The 26098-nt window shown below is 43.0% G+C and overlaps 1 protein-coding gene across 4 annotated transcripts in view; it reads right to left on the bottom strand.

The window, feature by feature from the left end:
- The window catches only part of MAN1C1 (mannosidase alpha class 1C member 1), an 89286-nt gene that overhangs the window by 52061 nt on the left and 11127 nt on the right, over positions 1-26098 (bottom strand). For all 4 annotated transcript variants that reach the window (XM_073317874.2, XM_073317873.2, XM_073317872.2 and 1 more), the window contains one exon: positions 9423-9519. In XM_073317874.2, coding sequence (XP_073173975.1) covers positions 9423-9519 — 97 coding nt within the window. The remainder of the gene's footprint in view (positions 1-9422; positions 9520-26098) is intronic.

Raw genomic sequence — 26098 nt, 5'->3', positions numbered from 1 at the left:
CAATAAATAAATAATGTTCTAAATTTGTTCCAATTTTCTGACGAGTTTCTGGCGTTCTTCATCTTTTTTGGCGGGGAGGGTGGACTGGTTGGGAAGGAGGCAGAAGAGAACAACACACAATGCCCATATTTCTAAAAATACCATTAGGGACATAATTCATCTTCAGGAACTCAGACGTCACACGAGCGACAGCTCTATTCATCCAGTCAGCTCTGCACAGGACAGACCATTCCTTCCATATAGGCTCCTTGGGACTGTCTTTTTTTGTTCTGTGTTTGTACAGAGCCTAGCACCATATGGTCCTACTCTGTGACAGGGGCTCCCAGCCACTACAGTCATAAATAAATAATGATCTATGAGAGTCCTGGTGACTTCACTGAGAGTCTGAAAAGGCCCATCCATGCAGATTCAACTGCAGATTAGGGTTTATATAATAACATGTACAAGAGAGAATGAAAAATACAGTCCATGCTGAGGAAATGCACACACTCAGGGGTCGTGTTCCGGTTCTTGGGCGCACAAGTGAGAAAAGCAGCAGGCATAAGCAGACTATAATGGTTATACACTTGTTATGGCTCCTCTAATATCCAAAGAGCTCACACTTCCTACCTCCTCCCCAGGACTAAACCACATAGGAGAGTTTCGGGGAAAGGTTTATGGGTCAGGACAGGGGTCATTGGTTTTACTGCATTCGGAATTGTCACCTGCCTATGCACCTTCCCCCACCGGGATCACTCAGCGCAGCCAGCCGTGCGTGCTCTGTGTGGACACTCCAGGGCTGGCCAAAATTACAGGTATGGAATAACACAGCATATACTCTTTTTTCCCCACATAAAATATACCAATTCACTGAATTGGGCAGCCAAAGTGCCTAACCCACCAATGCAATGTGTAAAAAGCAGTTACACCAGACGCCCCGATCTACCCGTCAGTTCTTCTTTTCAACCTCAACTGTCTCCCTATCAACCACTCACAGCCCCCACGTTGAGCAATTATTGTACAGCCTTAACTCTGATGTTCACTAATTACAGGCCTGTGGTTTTTGATGATTAATATAGGGTTGTTATGACTAGCCTAAGCTACACTGTATGTGTTTGTGTAAGTTAGGTATGTATGGCATCTGATTGCACATAGGGCCTGGAAGATAAGCTTGCCTAAACATTTAAGAAAGAGATACAGTAACCTATAGATGGGTGATCTATGCTGTCAGTGACTGTTCTACGTTTGCCATCCGGTTCTGCAAATCCTGCATTAAAATTAAGTCAGCCTTTGGTGTGCTGTATTGACTGGCGTTGATGTTGCAAATCTCAATGCTGCCAGAATCGCTACCATCATCTCCATAATACTGAAAAGAATCAGTCTGTAGTCCAACCATCCCCATTATCAGCTGGCCACCTTTTAATCACAGGCTTGATATCAGTGAAGACTGGACAATTATTTCTGTATAATTAGAGTCCAGAATGAGGCACAAACAACATCCAGAAAAGGATAATTTTTCTTTAAATGTTTTTTTAAAACTGCATTTTAAATTTGTCTTTTAGTGCTGAGACAAAGAAAAACAGATAATTACAGCCCAGCATTAGTTAATATCCTTGTCTACAAGAGTTCAGGGCTGCTAAAACACTGCTCCTTTCTTGCATACTAGTATATGTTCTTCTGCTTCATATTTCCCAGTCATCTAGAAAAGCGCTTGGATACTACTCTCTAGTCACAGTCTTTGAACAGGAATTTCTTCCTTTGTAGGCTTTTATCTGCAAGTTTATATTAAGACAGAAAATGTGATGTCACTACATAAAATCACCTCGAATACTATGTGCCGTTCTGGTTGTCCCCTCTCAAAAGGACATATTAGAATTGGAAAAGGTGCAGAGAAGGGAACAACAATGATTGGGGGGGTGGAACAGTTTCCACACGAGGAGCGATTAAAAAGACGGGGATGGTTCATCTTAAAAAACGAGACGACTGAGGGGGGATCTGAGAGAGGTCTATAAAACCATGACTGGGGTGGAGAAAGTGAATAGGGAAGTGTAATCTACCTCTTCACATAACACAAGAATTAGGGGGTCACCCAGTGAAATTAATAGGAAGAGGATTTAAAACAAACAAAAGGAAGTATTCTTCACGCAGTGTACAATCAGCCTGTGGAACGTGTTGCCAGGGGATGTTGTGAAAGCCAAAAGTATAACTGGGTTAAAAAAAATTAGATAAATTCATGGAAGATGGTCCATCAATGGCTATTAGCCAAGATGGTCAAGGATGTAACCCCTTGCTTAGGGTGCCCCTAAACGTCCAACTGCCAGAAGCTGGGCCTGGATGATAGGGGATGGTCACTCGATAAATTGCCCTGGTCTGTTCATTCCATCTGAAGCATCTGGCATCGGCCACTGTTGGAAGACAGGAGACTGAGCAAGACAGACCATTGGTGTGACCCAGTATGGCCATTCTTATGTTCTTACTAGCTGTTTCTCTGAGGGTTGTTTCTGTGCAGAATGTTTTCAGCAAATTTGAAGATACTTTCCTGGGTTTTGGCTTCATTACATTCAAAACTCAGCCCAGGGTCATCGGATAGTTCACAGAGCTCTTGAGGAAACAAGGGGTGATTAATGGCTTTATGCTGATGTTTTTGTTGCCTGGTTTTCTACTATCAAAATCCTGCAGTCAACACTTCTCAGCTGTCTCCTGTATCTAAAGGGCTGAACTAACACTCTAGATCCAAGCACGCACAACCTTTGGAGTTTGCATCTGAACTTGGCATTGTGGGACAAAAATCTTAGAAATCTGGGTTCTGGGGATTTGTCTGAACCTGAAACTCAAAGCTAAATTCAGGGGAGGGAAGGACACATGGTTCAAATCCAATGTTTGCACAACTCCGTGTAATATAGATTCGCGCTGACTCTGATGCAAAGCCCACTGGAGTCAACTGGAGCTTTGACTTACCAGGCTTCGGATGAGGCCCTAAGATTGTACGTGACGTTAGCACCATACTTGGACAATTTGAAAGTCTTGCCAGGGTGGCTTTGGATACTGGCTTATGTTTATTGCAACACATTTTTGCTTTGAAGTATTTTATAGCCTTTATATGCATAAAAAGTCCCCTAACATGCTGGGAAGCCTTCAGAACATTGAGAGTCTTGAGGCCTTTGACTATCAAAGAAGAACACAGTCACATCACAGTGCCCACAATACGAACTGGTTTTAAACATGGGGGAGTATTTTAGTTACAATATACCATAGAACAGCAAAGGCAGCCTGATTTCAATAGATGTCATGAACTTTTACTCCCTGGACCACCAGGGCACACAAGTGCCACAAAAGCAAGGATTTTAGCCCATTGCGGGGCAGTGGGATGCTGATCAGCTAATGATCACGTTCAGGGCTTTTAAAAGGCATTAGTGTGTTTGAGGGAACCACCACCCTCACCACAATCTGGAGAAGAGAGATGTAGGTATGCGCCTGCTGGAAGGTTAAAGATGTGCCTTGTTTATGCGGAAGGCGCAATCTCTGGCAGGTTGGGGGGTGTGGGGCAGACACATGGATACATGTCAGTTCCAATATGAATCATTAACAAATACCCACTGACTCTGTTGTTTGGATGGATAGCCTGAATCACTGCTTCATACTGACAGGAAATAGGTTTGTTGCTACGGATTTCAGTGGCAGCAAAAATAGTGTAAATACAAAATGTCCTTCCTTAAAAACAACATTCAACCGGGTAATATGCGACTGAAAAAAATGAAAAAAAAAAAGAGAAAAGGCTAACAGTGTTCCAGGAAGAGCGGAAACATCTTCATTAGCACTGCCAGGGGGTGGGGGGTGGGGAGGGGGGGAAGAATGTTTCTCTCCCTAAAAAGCACATGAAGCAAACTGCATAATGTGATAGTCAGAGGGAATAATTCTGGATGCAAATTCTGAGAACTATTATTTGTTCAATCAGATAAAATGACACTCCAGGGTTTTGCACTTTTGTGATCACAGGGAAAGAGGCACCTACTTGAGCCAAAAAACTCGACAGAGCGAGCATGCATTTCTGTTCTTGTTGCTCCAGTCAATATTTTCATCCCATTACCTTTCCTGCATTAAATACATATACATGAACGCCTATTGCTTCTCATTGGCTGATTGCTCCCTTCCTGTCTCCTTGCTAAAGTCACCGACAACAAAATATGCTCTGTGTAAGCTCCAAAGCTCATCTCTTTTCCCATCAGAAGTTGGTCCAATAAAAGACATTCGCTCACACACCTTGTCTCTCTAGTATCCTGGTACCAACAAGGCTACAACACCACCGCAAAACAACAAAACATGCAGCTATTAGGAAACTGTGTGGTTCCAGGTGGGCAGGGGGGGACCACAAGATGGATCAAGTGACAGATAGTGGAATACAGAGCCTTTTATATCTAAGTAGCTTGTGTGAATTCAGCTGTTCAAGTTGGTGGTGACCAAAAGTTGCTACATTCCATGACTGTTCAGGAGTCCACGCGGAATGAGTTTGGTGGTCTCAGGCCAGTGGAGAAGTGTCCATATGAAAAAAACCCCCAATAAAATTGGCATTCATTGATCTTTTAGACGGCAGTCTCAGAGCGACCAAGGATCAAAAGATTCTTGATGCTGAGCAACACTGTCACCTCGCCAGGTGATCAATCTATCCAGGTTAGGGCTGAGGCATGGTAGAAAGCAGGGTTAGAAAGCTTGCCTTGGCACAGCTCATGCTGTAATTATGTCAAAATCTAGAGGACCTCAGTCTCCAGAACCTTCATTTGGGCACCATTCTAAAGCACTAAATTAAATAAGATGTATTTTATTAAAATCACCCTCTTCCCTCCCCCATGTCATTACAACCCTGCTCAACCCAGGGACTCGAAAGCACACCATTTCTGAGCAGCTGAGGCTGACAACATCCCATCTGCAAAGCAGGCTGTCAATACCGTCCAGGCAGCTCTCAAACCTCCAGGCCAAATAAATGAACTGAGCCTATGCAGCCGCTCATTTCCCAGGAATTGTTGATGCAGTACCTGGTACACTGTTGTACTCGGTCGCCAAACAGCTGAGCATGGAGCAATCCCAGGGCTGTCTGCAACCCGCAAGGACGAACTCGGAAAGTTTTACATCATTGAGACCTAGCTGCTGTCAGATCCTTGCCGTCTAGTACTGCTGACCTGACCGTGTCCTTAATATGACAGTCCTCCCATGTATTCACATCAGAGAAACTTGCAAAGATTCACAAAGATGGTACAAATTCAGCAGATGCTGAAAGCAGCAGAAGCCCTGACAAGACAATTTTAGGTGCTAAATGCAATATCCAGATCTAGTTAGAGATGGCTATTTTTTCACCAAAACTAGTATATTAAAATGCTGTTAGATTCTGAAAACAGGCTGTTTAACAGCATTGTGAAGTTCCATATTTATTTCCTGTCAGTGATTGCAGGGCAAATTGGCTCAGGTTACAAATCAAAAGATGGATTTTTCTAGCTGCCAGCATTGCATACACCATGAAATATCTAAAAATCAAACTTCCTAACTTATCACTGTAATAAAGATTCTGCAATTAAAATTTAACTGACAATTCAAGTTGATGCATGACTAGAAATGGAATCTAGCTTGTTTTCCATAGCTAAATAAACTCTGCAAGACTAACAGGTTTTAAGAACATTTTGTCCAAAAAGTAAACAGATATGACAGACACAGCAGCAGACAGAATAATAATTCTGTTATTTAATGCTAGTTATTACCGTGACAGGTGCATCAGAAATGCCTCGCTAGATAGTAACTTTGCCCTTCTCCAGCTCTTTTACTCCAAGGATCTCAACATGCTTTACAAATAGTGATTAGTTCGGGCTCATAACACCAAAGAGAGGAACACCGGGAAACAGAGAAAAAGAGGGGTTAAATAACTAGGTCACACAGGTCTAAGCTACAGTTGGGAACAGAATATATCCCTGTCCCTATCAATTTGTAGCCGTAGCTACATCCTCTTGCATAGCCATACTTACAGACATTTTTTCTAAACAAATATGTTTTGGGTCTGATCCTGAGAGGTGCTAGTAACCTGCTATTCCCACTCAAGTCAGGGTCTTTAAGAATGGAGGAAAGACTACGGAGAATAATGAAAATCCTGAAGTTGTAGAAAAAATTAGAGTGCCTGAAATTTAGCATGACATGGGATTTAGTCCTTCACCACAGAACATTCTCCACGCCCTCAGCTGTGTGATCCAGCAATTCTGACGGCATTCATTTGAAGTGATACCACCAAGTGGATGTCAAATGGCAGTATGTTCTAAAATGAGTTCACCCCCTCCCCACCCCAGGTGAGCATGGAAGGTTAGGAGAGCAAAAAAGAGTCTTTACCAATAGCCCCTGGCTAGTGGTCTCTAAAAAGATCATAAGTTATTGCAATGGGGGAGGGTATTATTTGTACAAACGAGCTGTACATGGAAAATTAGAAAGTCCTGGTACAAGCTGGTTATAAGAGAAGGATTTGGTGCATTATTTACCCACGTAAAAGTGTAAGAATAATTTGTCGTAGCTGATCTCAGTCAGGTCTGTTCTCAATGGTAGCAGATGACAGAACGAGGAGTAATGGTCTCAAGTTGCAGTGGGGGAGGTTTAGGTTGGATATTAGGAAAAACTTTTTCACTAGGAGGGTGGTGAAACACTGGAATACGTTACCTCGGGAGGTGATGGAATCTCCTTCCTTAGAGGTTTTTAAGGTCAGGCTTGATAAAGCCCTGGCTGGGATGATTTAGTTGGGGACTGGTCCTGCTTTGAGCAGGGGTTGGACTAGATGACCTCCTGAGGTCCCTTCCAACCTGGGTATTCTATGATCAGACCATTGGTTAAATAACATTGGGACCTTGTCTTCATGTCTATGCCATGCATGCTTCAGAGAAGATAACCCCACCACCAAACCTGGCCACTGGTGTAATTCTAGAGGTCAGGAAGAAGTCTCTCTCTCCCGGATCCCCATGTATGAAGGGGCATTATATGGAAGACAAAATGGGCAGAGAACCTTTCACAGTCCTAACCTGCCCCCTCCTAAGCAGAGCTGGTTTCCGGGAGAAGGAAAGAAAGTAACAGGTTTGGAGACAGCAGAGGAAGAGTTCTGCTCTGCTCATTATGGACTGTGTGGATGGTCAAGCAGGGGCAAACACATCACTGTTCTATGATAGCAGAAACAGAATCACCAGAAGGTGAATGTTCAGTTTGTATTTCTATTTTGACTTGCACAAACATATTTGATGAAAAACAGGTCCCCCGCTTTTCTCGGGGTGACGCTGCTGATAATTGACGGTTCAGCAGTAAGTGAGCATCATGTACAGAACAGGGAAAAATCTATCACCCTTAAAGAACTGGAATATTTTTCAGTCACACAAACATATTCTAAAATAACCCCAAAAAGGTGTCCTTCCTCCCACACAGAAGCAAGCAGCTGCAGCAAAAAATCTCAGCTGAATTTCGACACCTCAGGTCAGGAGAATACCAGGATTGCCTACGGTACATCTGTGGTTTGGAATAAAAAGGCATTGTATGAGACAAATCAGTATTCCCCTAATTTCTAAATGCATTTTAATATGACAGGGATACAATACTCTAGCAAGGGACTGTTTAGTCCTTCATTTCTTTACTAAGCAGCAGTTTAGAAAGGGGGGAAAAAAGCATATTAACAGCATGAAAGGCACCATGTAGCATCTCTTCAGTGATTGTCTGCAAACCCTTCTGCTCCAGAGAGTGTTTTCCTTGAGAGCCCTCACAGACACGTTACAAGCAAGCATAAGCACCACCAATTGTTTTAGCATGATAAACACATTTAAAACCTTTCAATATCTTTTGTCTGTTTACAGCTGCGTTCCTTCAGGAATTCCGACAAGTTCACCAGAATGGAAAATGCCAGATTAAGTGATGCAGCAAATGCAAATTCTAAACGAAAAACCAACCTGTGGCAGGATGTTCTTGGTATTGCTGGAGAAAAGGGAGGAAGGGGGAACGGCTGGGTGAAACCAGTGCTTCCGAAAAAGGGGATTGGGATAGCAATGACTGGACCAATGAGGCACAATGCAAGCTTCCCCAAGCTGCTCTGTCAGTTCATCTCTGGCTTCCACCCAAGAAACATAAAGAACTTCACTAATATTAATGAAGTAACCCTTCCCATACTCTCGTGACATAAGTATTATCTCTGTTGCACACAAAGAAGCAGGCACAGAAAAGCAAAGTGCCTTGCCTAAGGACATAAGGACTTCGTGGAGCACTGCAAATAGATCTCCTGACTTCCAGTCCTGCAACTGAGCTACAAGACCATCCTTTCCGCTCCTACCATCTGCTTCTGCAGCACTGGGATCCCCAGAGAGCTCTACCATTAGGTTTTAGTACTGAAATTATGCAAGCTGCCACTCCCCCACCCCTCAAAAATCTAATCTGCTAAAGAGAAAAATTATACAACACAGTGTAAAGAGTCTTTAATATTGATTCCCTTATTCAATATTTCACGAAGTCTACATCCCCACTCAACAGTGGAGCAGTAAGAGAGAAAACAGAATTTGGTCAGATCCTGACGTTGACCAGTTGAGACAAAGAGTAATGTTTTCAGGTTGAGATTAACTTCATGTTTTAGTGCAGAAATTGGTCAGTTTTGTAATTGCTCTGCATCTCTCCAAGACACACTTTGTGCTAGATACAGTAAAAAAGTGATCGAGGCTGGGATTTTCTAAGGAGCTGAAGAGAGTTTGATGCCCAACTCAGTGGTGGATTAGCCACTGGAACAATGGGGCCCATGCCCTGGAAAAATGGGTACCCCAATGCCCTGCTTGGCACTCCTGGTGGGAAGTAGGGTCAGGGTGCGGAGGCTTGCCCCACTCCACCCAGCGCTCCTGCTGGGGAAGCCCCCGCGCCCTGACCCTGCTCCTCACCAGGAGCACCGGGCATACGGAGTGGGGCAAGCCCCCATACCCTGACCCCACTCCCCACTGGTAGGAGCACTGGGCGGGTGGGGAAAGCCCCCACACCATGACCCTGTTCCCTGGCAGGAACGCCGGGTGGGCAGAACGTGCCCCGACCTCACTCCCCCTGGCAGGAACACTAGGTGGGCGGGGGAAACTCCCGCGCCCCAACCCTGCTCCCCAGCAACAGCGCCAGAAGGGTGGGGGAGAGGGGGCAGCAGGGACCGCAGGCGGAAGGGGTGGGGAGGGCCTTCACTTGCTCTGGCCCAGGGCCCCACAAAACCGTAATTCGCCTCTGGCCCAGCTTCAACAGAATACCAATGAGAGTTGGGCACCTACCTCCCAGAGGCTCCTTTGAAAATCCCAGATACCCACTTTGTTAAAGGGGAAAGAGGCTGAGGTTACACAGGCTGCTTCTCTGCAGCAAGGGGAAAGGAGAAGAAATGGGAGTTTGCAGTGCTGTTACTACTTTGCATTTACACGGTGGCAACTTACCGAACATGTTACCAATGTGTCCATTCTTAGTTAGTGGTCGAAGTTCATTTTTTCCGAATGCATATCGTCTGTAGTTATCCCAAGCAAACTTCATCATCTACAAAGAAATAGGGGGGAGGGGGAGTAGTTAGACAGATCATTAAAGTGAACTAAATTTCAGATTTAATGCAGGGCTTGATCCCGATCAGTGCAGAGTCCTGCATCTTCTGGTGACCCACTAATTATGAATGTCTACACTGCACTGAATACATAAGAATCCTGCTTGAAATTCACATTCGGTACCATACTTTTATTATACTATGGTATTTCAGGCTTGACAGGATGGACCCATCAGTTCTGGGGCACAATTTGGGATTGTGATAACATAGTAGGTCCGCAAAAAGAACAGGAGGACTTGTGGCACCTTAGAGACTAACAAATGTATTTGAGCATAAGCTTTCGTGAGCTACAGCTCACTTCATAGTAGGTTCCTGATTCTAACTTAATATCCAATACTTTGTTGTCAAACTAAATGGGAGTTTTGTATGAACATCAAATTATTTGAATTATCCCATTTCAGCAAAGAACTTCTAAAATTTCAAAGTGCTAATTACAAATGGGAAAAATATAAATGCTAAGCTTCATGGGTCTAAAATTAATTCCCCAAAAGAGATTACATTTTGAGTTTTATCATTTCCTTATGATATTGATAGTGAACCATTCATCAGGTACAAGAGTATTAAAACCCTACCTGATCATTTGCCAAACGCAGATATATAAATATGTATTACATTGAAAAGGAAGCAGGACTGGGGTGAATCATGCACATAAGAATACGGAAGTGAGCAAGAGAAGAAGCTGATCTTATCTTAAAATAAACATTACTCAGATTTAAACTTTCCCTAATGTTCAAGCTGAACCTTCATTTTTATTAATAGCAGATCTCCATGCTTTTGAGGAAGAGGATGGAATCCATGTCATTTTGAAAGCTTCCAATCAAGACTCAATAGCATCTTCTCAAGATGGTTTTGTGGGAGCCCTCCCCCATCAGGAAGATGGATGTCTGAGAGATACTTTCCAAGTCAAACAATTCTCTGACACAGAGCTGTCTGTGTTGGGAAGAACCTCCTAGAGGTCATTGGATTTGCCTTCCTGGGAGGATTCTGGGTACTGGGTTTGGTACGATTCCAACATGTACATGCAAACATTGTTTCTTCCTTCCACTTGCCCTTTTTGCTCTAGTTGGCAGGGGAAATAAACTGACAAGTATCCTCTCTTCAGACAGGAAAGACCAGGACTTTTGTCAGGTTCCAAGCAGTGCCTTTAAACAATGCCTCCTTTTATAAATCCAAACTGCTCCAGTCAGATTGGTCTAAAACCTATGCTTTTCTTTGACTCCAGTCCTGGCATGAAGTCATATGGTGGATCTGAAGGTGGCTTTGGAGGATCAACAGTAATCTCTATCTCTGCCCAACTAAGATACGATTGTTCTTGTTAGAGTGAGGGGTTTAAAGACTGTCCGTGAATTGTGGAGAAGGAGCGATTAAAACAGTCACGCCTATGTAACAGTGGCCAATGTCTATCTGTCCAGATTAGGGATTCTTGGACTATTTATTGCCCAAATATACAGGCTTCATTCATCTAATATTCTTCCAGCTGTTTTGATTCCCTTGCTGTCCATCCCTCTCCAGCTGTCCATTTCTCAAACCCAACATAGCGAGCATCTGCCTTAATTAGCACACACACAAAAAGCCACACCACCAATGTTTTTTTTTCTTTTTTAAACATCCAGCTTCCAAAGTAAAGTTTCACAGGGCTGGTCCTACGAATGAGGATAAACATTTGCAGAACTGACTGATAACATTCAGACTCCAGCACTGCCAGAAGGAGGAATTTTGGATGAACAAGTGAAGCCATTTTGGCTTTATGCATTCTGTGTGGGATGAATTAGTCACTAGAGCTCATTGATTCTAGGAAGCTAAGACTTAACGACCAACAGAGCAACAACCTCCTGTAAAAGGCACTTGAGTATGCATCAATCATATGACTCAGGGTTTTCATTTTTTCTAGGTCGATGCTGTTTTCCAGTGACAGTATTATTTTTAATAGGACGTTTTCATTATTTTACTATTTTTGTAGCAACGCTTTTGAGAAAAGCTGGGGCATTTCCTGGATGAAACTAAGCAAAGCTCCTTTATCCTCTTCTAATAAGGGTATGATCCTGTACGCCATTGAAGAGAGGGATGGTTTTGCCAGAACTTCTACCAGGGGCCGGGCTCCCACAAAAAAAGTTTTCCTGTTGCTGGTGTCATAAATATAAAGGGAAGGCTAACCACCTTTTAAATCCCTCCTGGCCAGAGGAAAAACCCTTTCACCTGTAAAGGGTTAAGAAGCTAAAGATAACCTCGCTGGCACCTGACCAAAATGACCAATGAGGAGACAAGATACTTTCAAAGATGGGGGGGAACAAAGGGTTCTGTCTGTCTGTGTGTTGCTTTTGCCGGGACCAGAGCAGGAATGCAGGTCAGAACTCCTGTAAAGGGCTAATAAGCAATCTAGTTAGATATGCGTTAGATTCTGTTTTGTTTAAATGGCTGATAAAATAAGTTGTGCTGAATGGAATGGATATTCCTATTTTCGTGTCTTTTTACAACTTAAGGTTTTGTCTAGAGGGATTCTCTATGTTTTGAATCTAATTACCATCTAAGGTATTTACCATCCTGATTTTACAGAGGTAATTCTTTTACTTTTTCTTCAATTAAAATTCTTCTTTTAAGAACCTGATTGCTTTTTCATTGTTCTTAAGATCCAAGGGTTTGGGGTCTGTGTTCACCTATGCAAATCGGTGAGGATTTTTATCAAGCCTTCCCCATGAAAGGGGGTGTAGGGTTTGGGAGGATTTGCGGGGGAAAGACATTTCCAAGCGGGCTCTTTCCCTGTTATATATTTGTTAGACGCTGGGTGGTGGCAGCAATAAAGTCCAGGGGCAAAAGGTAAAATAGTTTGTACCGTGGGGAAGTTTTAACCTAAGCTGGTAAAAATAAGCTTAGGGGGTTTTTCATGCAGGTCCCCACATCTGTACACTAGAGTTCAGAGTGGGGAAGGAACCTTGACAGCTGGTGATAAAACCCACACATCAGAGGGGCAGAAGCTTGCAGATAAGGAACTGAGAGATTGAGGAACCCTTTTGTTTCCCCTTTTAAATCATAACCAAGGAGGAAGGGAACACCCTTTTGGCAAAGACATGCAAGTTCCACTTCGCTGGAAAGTTTATGCTTTGTTGCTGAAAAATAAGCCAACTACATATTGATTGTTATAACGAATATTCTGCAACGTGCATAACTAAGGTTGGGATGAAAATCAGAGAGGGGGCAGAGTGGGTATACCTGCTACTAGGTCTCTCTGATCCATTCCAAGAGGCAAAACATTTGTTTTTCAAAGTATGTTAGAGCCCCAGGATCTGTCCTCCCTGGTGCAGATTGATTAACAGTATCCAGAGAGGGTGAATTCTGCCAGCAGAGGAAAAGAAATTGCCCCAATTACCTCCCCTTCAATTTCCTGGCAGAATTTTAATAGGAGACACCCCCCGTCCCCCTTCCACCACCAGACGTTTCATACAAAGCCAGAGAACTTCAGGAATAATCTCCAAAGTTTGCTCACTTTCACATGCCACCCCAAAATGCTGTTTATGGAGACAGCTCCCCCACTCATTAAGCTAGATTGGGTCTTTTCTCCTTCAAAATGGTTGACCAGGCAAATGAAGTTAAATTTGTCATGCAGCTCTGAAGAGCGTCAGTATAAAATGATTTCCTGCTGGCTGCAATGCCTGAAACTTTCTTTTGCTGTTATGTTCTGGGCTGATAATCAGACAGAGGCTGGACTAGATTCGGCATGCTGCCCAGAGATACTGAGAAAAATTTCACTTGCAGTTTTTAAACTCTGGTATATTTCTGTGATAAGATCCATGATGTGGCTCTATCTCAGACTCCAGGATCAGGATTTCCTCCCTCTGACCACTGGTCCAGAAGCAGTGACTGGAAAAGTTTAACAGCGAACAAAGTTCACAGTTCTACCAACTCAGCCCTTTTGCAGCAGCTGTTCCAGGCCAAGTTTAGCGCACATCTCAGGAACCCCTAGAGTTAAGAGATTAATTGCGCCTCAGAAAGTGGGGATTCCACATTTTCATATGGTATAGACTGAGGACTGGTACGTAGCTCTGAAGTTTTTAAGCAGTTAGAATCAGACCCATGTGGCAAATACCTCTTGGGGTGGTCTAGAATCTATAATACTACCTCTCGAGGTCCCTTCCAATCCTATGATTCTACAGTTTTCAAGTCTGATTTCTGATGAAATGCCAAGGTTAAAAGTGAATGTTTTATACCATTCTAGACAGGGAAGATCATGATATATCGAGCTTTAAAACAATGTCAAAAAATATAAAGAGTTTTATGCAAACTGGTTCATAATTTTAGATTTTAATATTTACTGGTGTGCTGCATGGCACTTGACAATTATCGATCTGACCCTGAAGTACAAACCACCCGTCTTTCAACTGATTTACAGCACAGATTCCAAGTCACGATTAAACTTGCCAGATTGCCTTTCTTCTCTGTCTGACCTGTATAATCCACCCTATTTCCCACAAAGAAATCCAGCTACACATTTAAATGGCATTGTCAATTTAAATGTGTCATAGACAAATACTTCCTTACCCATTTTACTAACACTTTGGATTTTTAAAATTTTCACTGTTGACATAGTTTACTTCCCACAGTTTATGCTCTGAATACTTTTTGCGTGCCTCTCAGCGTAGATAATGGAAATCAATTATGGCCTCAATCCTGTAAACTGTTCCGTCTCAGCAGAGCCGTGTACCCATGGGGAGCGCTGCTGACAGTGGGCGGAAAGGTCGATTTGGACAGAACAGCTTGTGGGATCAGAGTCTTAGTTTCACTTGCAGGTTCCTAACGCTGCAGTAATGGGGTTTCAAACGCTGCAGGGGAAAGACTGTCAGGCCTGTTTTCATTGCATTTTTTCTTCAGTGTGAGGCGACATTTGTATTAGATGTAGGTTTTATAAAAGCTATTTTTAGAACGGCGGGCCACATTTTTCTTGACAACAGTCCTTTAAATACTGCAGCAAGATAGATTACAAATGTTTAATATTTATACTGACAGGTAACACGCTTCTAATTCTGAATGGCTGCACCTACATTGTTACCATATTTCCTCTGATTCACTCCCTTCCTTTAATTTGTTTCCATTTGTTTGGCAAGTCTTGACTCAGTAAGAATTTGCTTATATGACCAACACAGCACCTGGTATATGTTTATTTAGTGAATCAAATTCAGGGGTAGCGCCAGCCAGTGAGGGGGAGGGGGGGTAAGATTGACCAGAGAGAAAATTGTAGGGGGGCTGTGCCCCACCTTGCCATAAGCCCCACCCCTCCATGGCTCCACCCCCTCTGTGGCCATGCCTCCTGGCCAGGTCAGAGACCAGAAGCTGGAGCCAGGCAGTGCGGGGCTCTGGCTGCTTGCAAATGGTAAAAGCTGCCTGGGTGGGAGGACCCAGCTCTGGGGCTGGCAGAGCCCTTGGGGAGCAGCATGCAACCACCTAGGGGTGGGGCCCAGGAGCCCGGGCTGGAGTGAGTCAGTCCAGTCTGCTGTGGGGAGCCCCGGACCCTCCGCCTGCCCTGGGTGGCACGCCCCAGTCGGTGGGGACACGGGCCAGGGGCTGTTCTTGGGCACCCCAGCCCTCTGCCCAGGCTTACTTCTCTGCTGCTGCTCTAGAAAGCAGCAGCTGCTACGAGGCAGCTATGAGGGCAGGGAGGGGCCTAAGGCAAATTTTGGGGTGGCTATAGCCCTTGCAGGCCCCCCTCCCCGCCCAGCACTGCCCCGATCAAATTATCAATAAAGTTCTATTAAAAATCCTACCGTGCCAAGCTTCCATTAGTTCCTTGACCTCGCAGTGCTTTAGCAGCCCAGGATTGTAGGCCACAGAACACACTGGACAAGTGTAACGTGCAATTCCTATCCCTAAGTATTAGGGAGCTTGGGTTTCCGAACTGTTGAGAGTGTAGATTCGCTGACTTCAAATGCAGTTGAGGGCACTCAACAGATGTGAAAAGGCAGGGTTAGGGTTTCAAAGGGTATCATGGTGGGGAAAGAAGAAGGCCACTAATCAGAACTTTATACAATGAAAGCAATCAGGCCACTTGTGCGAGCTAAGCACTTTGCTAACACAAAGAAGAACCCTCAGGGTATATGATGAAGAAACAGGGTCCAAGATAAAAACTTCACCAAAGAAATGTTTTACCAAAGAAATATTCTACCATGGTAATGGGCATGCACAATACTTCAGATGTGATGTAGCATATGCAGTATTTAACTAATTAAAAACCCTGGGTTAAATCTGCTTGTAAAAGCAGAGAGGATCAACGAGAAATCAAACTCACGTTTGCCTCCTCATGTCAGCCCTGTATGATTTTAAAATGCAGAGCATTTCCAAACAGCTATTTGATTAGTTTTATCCATCTAGGCTCGGATAATTAGTAAACGCCTAAGAGATGAAATTTAAATATGCCAACCAATCAGTCCATTTCAAGAGCTTCCCATGAACATTATACAAAGCAATTATCTTTACAAGATAACCACTTTCATGGCTCTTTTGCCTTTAAAAAAATCCTTACCCATCAGCGCCCTATAAAATATTTAAACGATCCCAATACCTACAAAATTCCAAGTTGGGGTTTTCCAACAGCAATACTTTTTGTTGCTGCTTGTTTTTCAAATTATCATAAGCTACCCACTGGTTTGCAACTCAAAACTGGTAGGTTTTTTCCTCTTTGTCTTTTTGGTGAAGTGGCTGTTTGGAAATGCTCTGCATTTTAAAATCATACAGGGCTGACATGAGGAGGCAAACGTGAGTTTGATTTCTCGTTGATCCTCTCTGCTTTTACAAGCAGATTTAACCCAGTGGCAGTATCGTATAGGACCTGACCTTTTCTGCCGCTAGCCTGGTAGATCATATGAGACACAACCTGAATTTTTCTGCCACCCACCTTTTAGGGCACTGAAATTAGCTCCCGTTCCTAGTTCTAATTTCTTACCTGCGGTACATTGCTGTATATTTTTCCCACCCTGCAGAAAAATAATTTTCCTGACAAAACTATATACTAAAAGGTACAACTTGCTGGCAGTGTCTCGCAGTAAGAGTAAAAGATAGGTGTGAGACCTTATTCTAATCTCACTTGTTTACACTGGTGTAAAACAGGAGTCATTTCACCAAAGTCAAGGGAGTTATACCAGTGTAAACTGGTGCAAGATCAGTATCAGGCCCTCAGTTATAATTTTTAAGACAGTTATATATACACCCAAGCCCCAGTGAAGAATCTAATGATGAACTCAAATTAAAAAGCTTTACCACAGAGCCATTGTCATGCTGAGTCACTTTCAGACCTACTTATTTTGAAAGCATTCTTAGAAGTCATTCTACATAATATTTTTATTGCTAAATGTTGTGGCACTTGGCTAACAGGTTTCATTTAACCAGGCACTAATAACCACAGGCCATTATTTCACAATTATAAAAGCCTGTAACTAGCAGAACAGACACTGCTAAAGCAGATGAAGAAGTTACTAGGCAACATGCAGAAATGGACAGCAACACTGATAATCCATTCTAAAGTAATTACATTTTATAATTAAAGATTACTGTAAATCCAATAGATCCCAACAGGAACTTGAGCAATTTAGAGACACCCTGGCTAACCTGTCTGTTTTAAAGCAGTCATGTTAGCTTCTAATCTTGAATAAAACACAAAGAAAATGGTTACTTTCATTTAAGCACCTGACAACCATAATGTGCGTCATTTCTTTAGTCATTAGTTGGATCTTTTCTTATTTAACTAACTTTCACAAAAACTGCATTCATCTTTATTGGCACTGAGGAGGTGAGTACCAGGGATTAGAACTGGGAATGGAAGTTTGAACTCCTGATGGGAAAACTTGTTGCCACCAACGTCATGGAAAAATCCATTCCCTACTCTTCCACTAATGCTAGCTCCTCTGAGCCTCAGTTTACCTATCTGAAATATAGAGCTAATCATTTCACAGGAGTGGTGAGGCATAATAAATAAAAATGAACTACTACTATTAAACTGAATTTGAATAGCATTCTGCATGTTCAAATGTAAGTAACACGAAAGGAATTAATTCTCAACATTCAACAAAGTAAAAATCATTATCTCAAAGATTTTACAGGTGAGGAAAAAGCAGGCAGAGAGGGAAAGTGACTTCCCCATCATTACTCAAGCAGCCAGTGGCAGTCAGGATTACAACTCAAGACTTAATTTAGCTGCAGCTGCACCCCACTGGGACTCAATGCAGAGACAGGTGCTTAGCATAATGGGGTCCTTGATTGGTAATGTATGGATTATTATGCTATCGTATCAAGAGAGTGATACACCCCTAGTCAAATAAATTGTTTATCTACCACAAATTTTAACACCTGGGATTATAGCCTTTGTTCACATATGTTAAGGAAAGAAGGCACCATTGCAATTATCTATCCAGCCTCCTGCATAACATAAACCATGGAATTTCACCCCCACCCCTCCCCACAAATTCCTACATGAAGCGCAGTCACTGGTGATTGAATCTGCCACAAAAGACACCCAATGTTTGGGAAAGCCTCAAGTATTTTACAGACCCCTCTGCAATGACCCAGCTGATTCTTCCTCAATCATTGAGTACATCATCACGGAGCCATGCCCAGAATCTTGAGCCATTCCCATGCCCCTGAGTGCTTTGAAATGGGGTTTAAAGCTGATCTTGAAACTCTGCCAAATCTGCCACTGAAGTGTAAATACACCAGCCGATACTTAAATTTATTAGTAGACATTAAGTAGATGCTGTAAATCGTTTGCTACATGTACCTTTATTATCTATAAAGTAAATACAATAATGTCAAACAGTCATAGAATCAGAATATCAGGGTTGGAAGGGAACTCAGGAGGTCATCTAGTCCAACCCCCTGCTCAAAGCAGGACCAATCCCCAACTAAATCATCCCAGCCAGGGCTTTGTCAAGCCTGACCTTAAAAACTTCTAAGGAAGGAGATTCTACCACCTCCCTAGGTAACACATTCCAGTGTTTCACCGCCCTCCTAGTGAAAAAGTTTTTCCTAATATCCAACCTAAACCTCCCCCACTGCAACTTGAATCAAGTCAGTGAAGAGCTTTCTGCCTAGGACTTTTGTTGCAGTCTTTAGCGTGCATCATCAAGCTATTTATATTAGAGATTTTTTCCCACCACTTTCATCGCTATTGAATAGGAAACACAAACAAGGCAAAAATTGCAGCTGGACTCTACAGTTGGAAAAATCTACAGTTGGAAGCACCAGGTGAATTAATTAGTTAACTTTCCATAAGCAAAAGCAGGGCTGGGAGGGGGTGAGATCATAGACTGAAAAGGGGTTAATAGCCAGTTAATTACAGCACAGGTACAACAGATGTACCTAATTAGTTGCTTCTCAGCCAGAGGGGCAGGACTGGGAGCCATCAGGTGATAACATAATGGACATCTGGCCCTTATAAAAGGGGAGAGCATCCCCTCTGAAGGGAGGAACCAGAGGCACTTCTATGAAGTGGCCTGAGCCAGAAGCTGTAGGAGAACATGCACCCCAGACAAATGCAGTCAGAGGGGTCAGTGCTTGACGAGGGATCTGGGGAGAAGGTTACAGAGCAGCTACGAAGAAAAAAACTGAAGAGCCCAGAAGAAGGGCAGACTGGTTGAGAGACTTTGACATTAGAATCATAGAATCATAGAATATCAGGGTTGGAAGGGACCCCAGAAGGTCATCTAGTCCAACCCCCTGCTCAAAGCAGGACCAATTCCCAGTTAAATCATCCCAGCCAGGGCTTTGTCAAGCCTGACCTTAAAAACCTCTAAGGAAGGAGATTCTACCACCTCCCGAGGTAACGCATTCCAGTGTTTCACCACCCTCTTAGTGAAAAAGTTTTTCCTAATATCCAATCTAAACCTCCCCCACTGCAACTTGAGACCATTACTCCTCGTTCTGTCATCTGCTACCATTGAGAACAGTCTAGAGCCATCCTCTTTGGAACCCCCTTTCAGGTAGTTGAAAGCAGCTATCAAATCCCCCCTCATTCTTCTCTTCTGCAGGCTAAACAATCCCAGCTCCCTCAGCCTCTCCTCATAAGTCATGTGTTCCAGTCCCCTAATCATTTTTGTTGCCCTTCGCTGGACTCTCTCCAATTTATCCACATCCTTCTTGAAGTGTGGGGCCCAAAACTGGACACAGTACTCCAGATGAGGCCTCACCAATGTCGAATAGAGGGGAACGATCACGTCCCTCGATCTGCTCGCTATGCCCCTACTTATACATCCCAAAATGCCATTGGCCTTCTTGGCAACAAGGGCACACTGCTGACTCATATCCAGCTTCTCGTCCACTGTCACCCCTAGGTCCTTTTCCGCAGAACTGCTGCCTAGCCATTCGGTCCCTAGTCTGTAGCTGTGCATTGGGTTCTTCCATCCTAAGTGCAGGACCCTGCACTTATCCTTATTGAACCTCATCAGATTCCTTTTGGCCCAATCTTCCAATTTGTCTAGGTCCTTCTGTATCCTATCCCTCCCCTCCAGCGTATCTACCACTCCTCCCAGTTTAGTATCATCCGCAAATTTGCTGAGAGTGCAATCCACACCATCCTCCAGATCATTTATGAAGATATTGAATAAAACCGTCCCCAGGACCGACCCTTGGGGCACTCCACTTGATACTGGCTGCCAACTAGACATGGAGCCATTGATCACTACCCGTTGAGCCCGACAATCTAGCCAGCTTTCTACCCACCTTATAGTGCATTCATCCAGCCCATACTTCCTTAACTTGCTGACAAGAATACTATGGGAGACCGTGTCAAAAGCTTTGCTAAAGTCAAGAAACAATACAATTAGTGTGAGTTTCTGTTGCCTGCCAGGTTGGATTTAGCTGCTTCTCAACTGGAAGGCTGAGCTGTGCAGAAAGGCAGGAGACTCAGATCCCTGATGCCGAGGGGCGTGCCGGTGGTGAACATGCATCATGATAAGGGCTGATACCAAGTTCTTGAGTTTGGGTTCACGCCTAAGATAAACCAATTCAACAACAATTCCACCATCATGAACTAGCTGAGGTGAATGTTTAAACCTGGACTGTATCAGAAATGTATCCTATGGCCTATACAGCTCTAACTGCTAATTGAGGTTCTCCTTTCATTTAGTTGGTAGGGGTTTGCACTTCTGCAGCAGAAAGATCCAAATTCTATCCCTCCTGCTGCTGTGACATTCTGAGTGGCTGATATACACAATATAGTGTCAGCTGTGAAGCCCCAGGTAGCTGCAGATTTGCTATGAAACCTTAACTTTACAGCACCTTTCAGCTGAGGACCTCAAAGCACTTTACAAATCATAAAACTGAGCTTCACCACCACTCCCTTACTTCCACTGAGACAGGCAAATATTTCCATGTACACAGGAGAAGACTAGGAGCAGAAGGATAATAATACTCAGCACTTATCTTAAAAGGACTTTGCAGATATTTAAACTAAACCCTACCACATTCATGAGAAAAAGGCAAGTATTCTTCCCATTTTACAAACAGGGAAACAGAAGCATACACCGTTCAGTTGCCCAATGTCATGTACCAAGTCAGTAACAAAGCCAGGAACAGAACCCAGGAGTCCTCCTGACTCACCATCCCCTGCTTGGAAAGCTGAAAAGGAAGAGAACACATCTCAAAACACAATTAAACTAACTCTTAATTAAATTCCAAACACAACTGGGTTTAACTGTATCAAAAGAAAAGAAAAATCTTTAGATGGGGCATTAAGTCCCACTGGGTCCAGCTGCTTCTATATTAGGAAACATCTCAGCCACAGTGGTTGATTTTGCAGTTAAAGTATCTTAATGAAACAGCAGGTTGCAAAAGGATGACAATGGATTTTTGAGAATGAAACTGAGTCTAGGGCAAACTGTAGAGTGCTTTAGTCCTTGAGGAGGGGGAGAGCTACATTAAGGGTCCCCTCACTTACCGCAACTGAAGCTTATGGAGAATTCTATTAGAAATAAAAGTATTTGTGTTCCAGGTCTCTTCAGGACAGCAAAAGGAAGCAGGAAACCTTATTCGTTTCAAGCTTCTATAAGTGATCAAGCATACCAGGTTCCAATGCATGACCAACACTGTTTCAGCACAAAAGAAGCCGGGATAAAAGCAATGGTCCTTTGCTTATTACCTCTTCCTACTATTCAAGTACTTGTACTTGCTGTCATAAGGTTTAGAGAATTTTCAGAAGAGGCTTTACATGTTCCCAATTTGCACAGGCCTGGAAGAAGTAATCCTATTAAACTGGAGGGCTGATTTCTTTCGCAGATTGGTGCTCAAATGGTCATTCTGCACGCTGCAAAACTTAGGGTCAGCTGCTAAGATCAGAAGTAACTATAGCTTCTGTGATGCAGAAGCTGAAGATTTCTTGCCGAACAACACGCAGAATATGAATGACTGGGAGAAGACAAGAGAAACTAAAGACAAGGAGAAATTTCTCTGCATACTCCTTCATAAGAAAAGAATTAAAAACCACCAGGGTGATAATTAGCTCCTCGGTTATAGTTACTGAAAGGTTGGATAAGTACCCCTTTCAGCAACACCTACGTTATGAAGACATTATAAAAGAATGTTGATTTTGGTTTTCGTTGCTTGTGGAATGCTGCCTTCGCACCACCACACACAACATACTTAATTTAGCACAGAATTTGAACCAAACGTGCTGGATTCGCACGGATTTGGGGTCACTCATATCCATTTAGGAAGTGTATAGAATATTATTCCCCTCCTCCAAAAAAATACATTTTCTAAATCGACCTTAAGTTTGTAAATACATATCTATAACGTACAGTTAAAATGCTTGAAGAGGCTGTTGTTCGTGTACACACAGACACGCTGCAAAGTCAACAAAAACCCAGCACAGCCGATATTGGAAAGAGCTCTACTTCACCATCATGGTGGTTTCAAGAATCCCTATATTAGCTAGAGTTTATAAAGCACTCTGAAGTGCACAGAAAATATTTCCCCCTATTATCTGCAGAACGGTTCAAATCATTAACTGTACAGCCCAAATTTTATAGAGTACTTTCCCTTTTTAAAACTAATTTTGCTGACACAGTTGCAAATTAGAAGATGTTTGCAAGATACTGTGGCTCCATAAAATAACCCTTTTCATAGCTATTGCGACGGGGTGTAGAAGGGGGCTGCACATGCCTGGGGTCTGAGACAGACTCAAGAGGCAGAATGCTAAACTTCAGAGATTGCTTTATTATTTAGATTTGTCAAATGCTTTTGACTATGAATGGTTTAGCTTGGTGCTAGCTCTTGAATACTAGGCACTGTTATTCCCGCAAGCTTTAAATAAAATAAAGAGGGAAAATTACTTACCTTGTAATTGTGCTTTTCTGAAAGCATCCTGCAAGAGTACCACTCCTGGGTCTTGTGGCTGAAGCATAAGTCATTCAGGAAATTCCCATAGCTTTAAGATATTTGGCTCTGGGATGTATCTATATGTAGGCTTCCTTAAAGACTCTGACTTAAGACGACATCTTGCTTTGCACTTCTTAAGTCTCGAACTACACACAAAGAATACCAAAAGTTCTTTCTCTAAAGTGACCAACACCCCAGATGAGCAACAGACAATCACTTAGGGGGTAAGCCCAGAATACTTCACCTCCTAATCAAAAAATCTAGCAAAGGTAGGTGGATGAGTATCTTGCAGGATGATTTTTTTCAGAAATGCATTATTACAAGGTAAGAAATTTCCCCTTCTCTAAAGATATCTCTGAGGAGTCTCACTTTTGGGTAGGAAGAAGCCCAAGAGATGTCCCGAAGGACAAAGCAGCAGGCTACAAGAACAATGAATTTTTTCTTCCTTTAAAAACAAAAAATGGGTCGGAGAAATTATGCCACCTAAAACCTATCAGGCCTAACCAGCAGGACAGTGGGGTGGGAGGAGGTATTGTTTCATGATTCCTGTGTGTATATAAAGTCTGCTGCAGTTTCCACGGTAAACATCTGATGAAGTGAGCTGTAGCTCACGAAAGCTCATGCCCAAATAAATTGGTTAGTCTCTAAGGTGCCACAAGTACTCCTTTTCTTTTTGCGAATACAGACTAACACGGCTGTTCCTCTGAAACCTACTTAACTCTGGTGTATAAGTCATGAAAGGAACATCCTAAAGAAACAATACAGAGGGAGCAGGAGACTGTGGTCTTCTGCCTCAGACGCAGGACCACAGCAGGAACCCTCCCAAGGTACTGGATACAAGTGGTGAAGAATAGACAGACCATGGCCCTTGGAGCCTCCATGCACAAAGTCTGTCATGGAGCCATCCTGAGGCAAGTAGGTAATGTCTGTCTGGCCTCAGACCAGGTGACTCCTGACCGGCTCTCTAGCTTTAACTTAACCAGATCACAGTAGCATAGCATGCAGCCAGAGAGCCATGGTCCTCTCACGGCAGTATGGCTTAGGACACTGCTGTTGAATGAAACAAAACATTGCTAGCTATTCTGCTTGATTCAGGAAATTAAGCTCACTGCCCGGAATGACCACAGGAGATTCCTAGCTTATCACAGGGTTTACAACAGTAAAAGCTGGAGGTACACGGATTAGAACTAGAGCTGTATGTTACAGGGAAGGAGTTCCTTCATGGACTACAGTTGGGCCGATTCTGAATGGAACAGTCCAGGGCCCCTGAAGTACCTGAGATTGCCCTACAAAGCATGCTCAACAGACCTTTAATTGGCCCACAGGTCTCTCAGAGGATTAACATTCTGCAAGATGAGGCGTGTTCCCTACATGAAATCCACGGAAGCAGGAGACCCAGAATCTTCCTTTACACTGAGTGCTTCTGATACTAAGAACATGGTCTTAGCCTGTAATCACCAGGACTTATTATTATATTTATGAGCCAACTGCTTGATGATCTATGTTGATCATCTCTTTTGTTTTAGAACTGGGCATCTTAAATTTCCCTTTCCCCATCAGTGGGAAAGAACTAATTGCTTCTGGCTCTTGGATGGGACCAACAACGGCTTCAAACCACACAGAGGTGCAAGCAGGTGGGATAGTTGAGGGGAAGGGAAAATACAGGCAACAAGTTGCTTCCCCTCTGCTCCTGCTCTGTATAAGGGGAAAGAGGGAGGAAACAGAAAAAGAAAGGAACATTTGAGGTGAAGTCAGCTGGTCTCCAGTCCAAATGCTGGAGTGTGTGTGAGAAGAACCCAGAACAGCCCACGACTTCTGATCCAGTATGGGCCTGAAACAGTCAGGCGTATCCCTTGTGCTTCAGCCAGATCCTAAAATACTTAATATGAGTGATCTGGAGGATGAGCTTTAGTTTAATGATTTCTTGCTGGTTGACCTGCTAGCCCATCTGTCTGTGTACTTTTGGCTTGGAGGCATTGACTGGAGCATTGCTGTCCCCTCCCTTTCAAGAGTTACTTGTGATCTGAACTTCTGAACAGGGGGAAGGAGCAATTCTCAAGCATTAACCAGTCAGCAAGGAGTAATCTGACAGTTTATCACAGGTACTAGTCAGTAACAGACACAAGAAAATGATCCTACAAAAGAGACAAGAAAGTTATCCTGCAGCCTTCCCAGAATCCAGGATTTGAGTTGTCACTCAAGGAAAGTGTTAAGAAATACTTGGAGCACCGTAACAAATTTATTAGTCAAAGGCTGATAAACTCCTCCAGGAACCTCTCAGTTAACAATAAATCAGAGAAATCAGCTTTAAAATACTGGATCTTTAATAAAAAATAAAGCACATGGAGTGGATGTTAGAACAGTGTTAGAATTCAGCTGCCAGAACTAAGGGGACTTGCTTTCATTCAGTCTGACCTCCCATCATGAGAGGTACCAAGGGTTGGCCCTGGCATAATTTCAACACTGCATTAGACAGTCATCACACCGCAATGATTAATGAACTTCTGAAAGAAAAAAGCTATGAAAAGCAAGTTAGATTACATGGATAATAAACTAAGGCAAACAAACATAAGGATTCATCGAAATCAGAGACAGAAGAGACCTATTAGGTCAGTGAGTCCATGTCCCTGCCCGTAGAATTGTCTCCCACAATACATTTTTGAATGCTCTTTCTATCCTTGTTTTAAACAACCCAAGCAATAGATTCCCCCCAAAAAGTGGTGGAAGTCTATTTCAAATCCAACCTTCAAGAATTTCTCCCCTAATAGTCAGCTTAAAATTTTCCTGTCCTTAAATTTTGGAAAACCAGAGAATAAGGATTGGAAAGAAGCGAAGATCTCTAGGACTCTTTCCTTCATCTTATGGAGGACTTATTGGAGATCAGTAACCCTTTCAAAAATATATAGTTTGAACCAATCCACCACAGAGAATGGAAGAATATTATATATATATATATATATATATATATATATATATATATATATATATATATATATCTCAGAGAAGCAATATGCTGGTTATATGTAATTCCACACTAAGACTCAGCACAGAGGTCTGATGGGTGCATGGTCCAAAGCAACCACGATGTTTAGGAATTGGAGAATCACGTCCTGGTTTCATTGCTGGAGGAAGGTTTTTAAGCAGCATCAGAAAAGTTAGCTGGGGATT

This window comes from Lepidochelys kempii, chromosome 19 (assembly GCF_965140285.1).
Source record: "Lepidochelys kempii isolate rLepKem1 chromosome 19, rLepKem1.hap1, whole genome shotgun sequence".
Classification (NCBI taxonomy): Eukaryota; Metazoa; Chordata; order Testudines; family Cheloniidae; genus Lepidochelys; species Lepidochelys kempii.
This window is presented reverse-complemented; position numbering and strand designations above follow the sequence as displayed.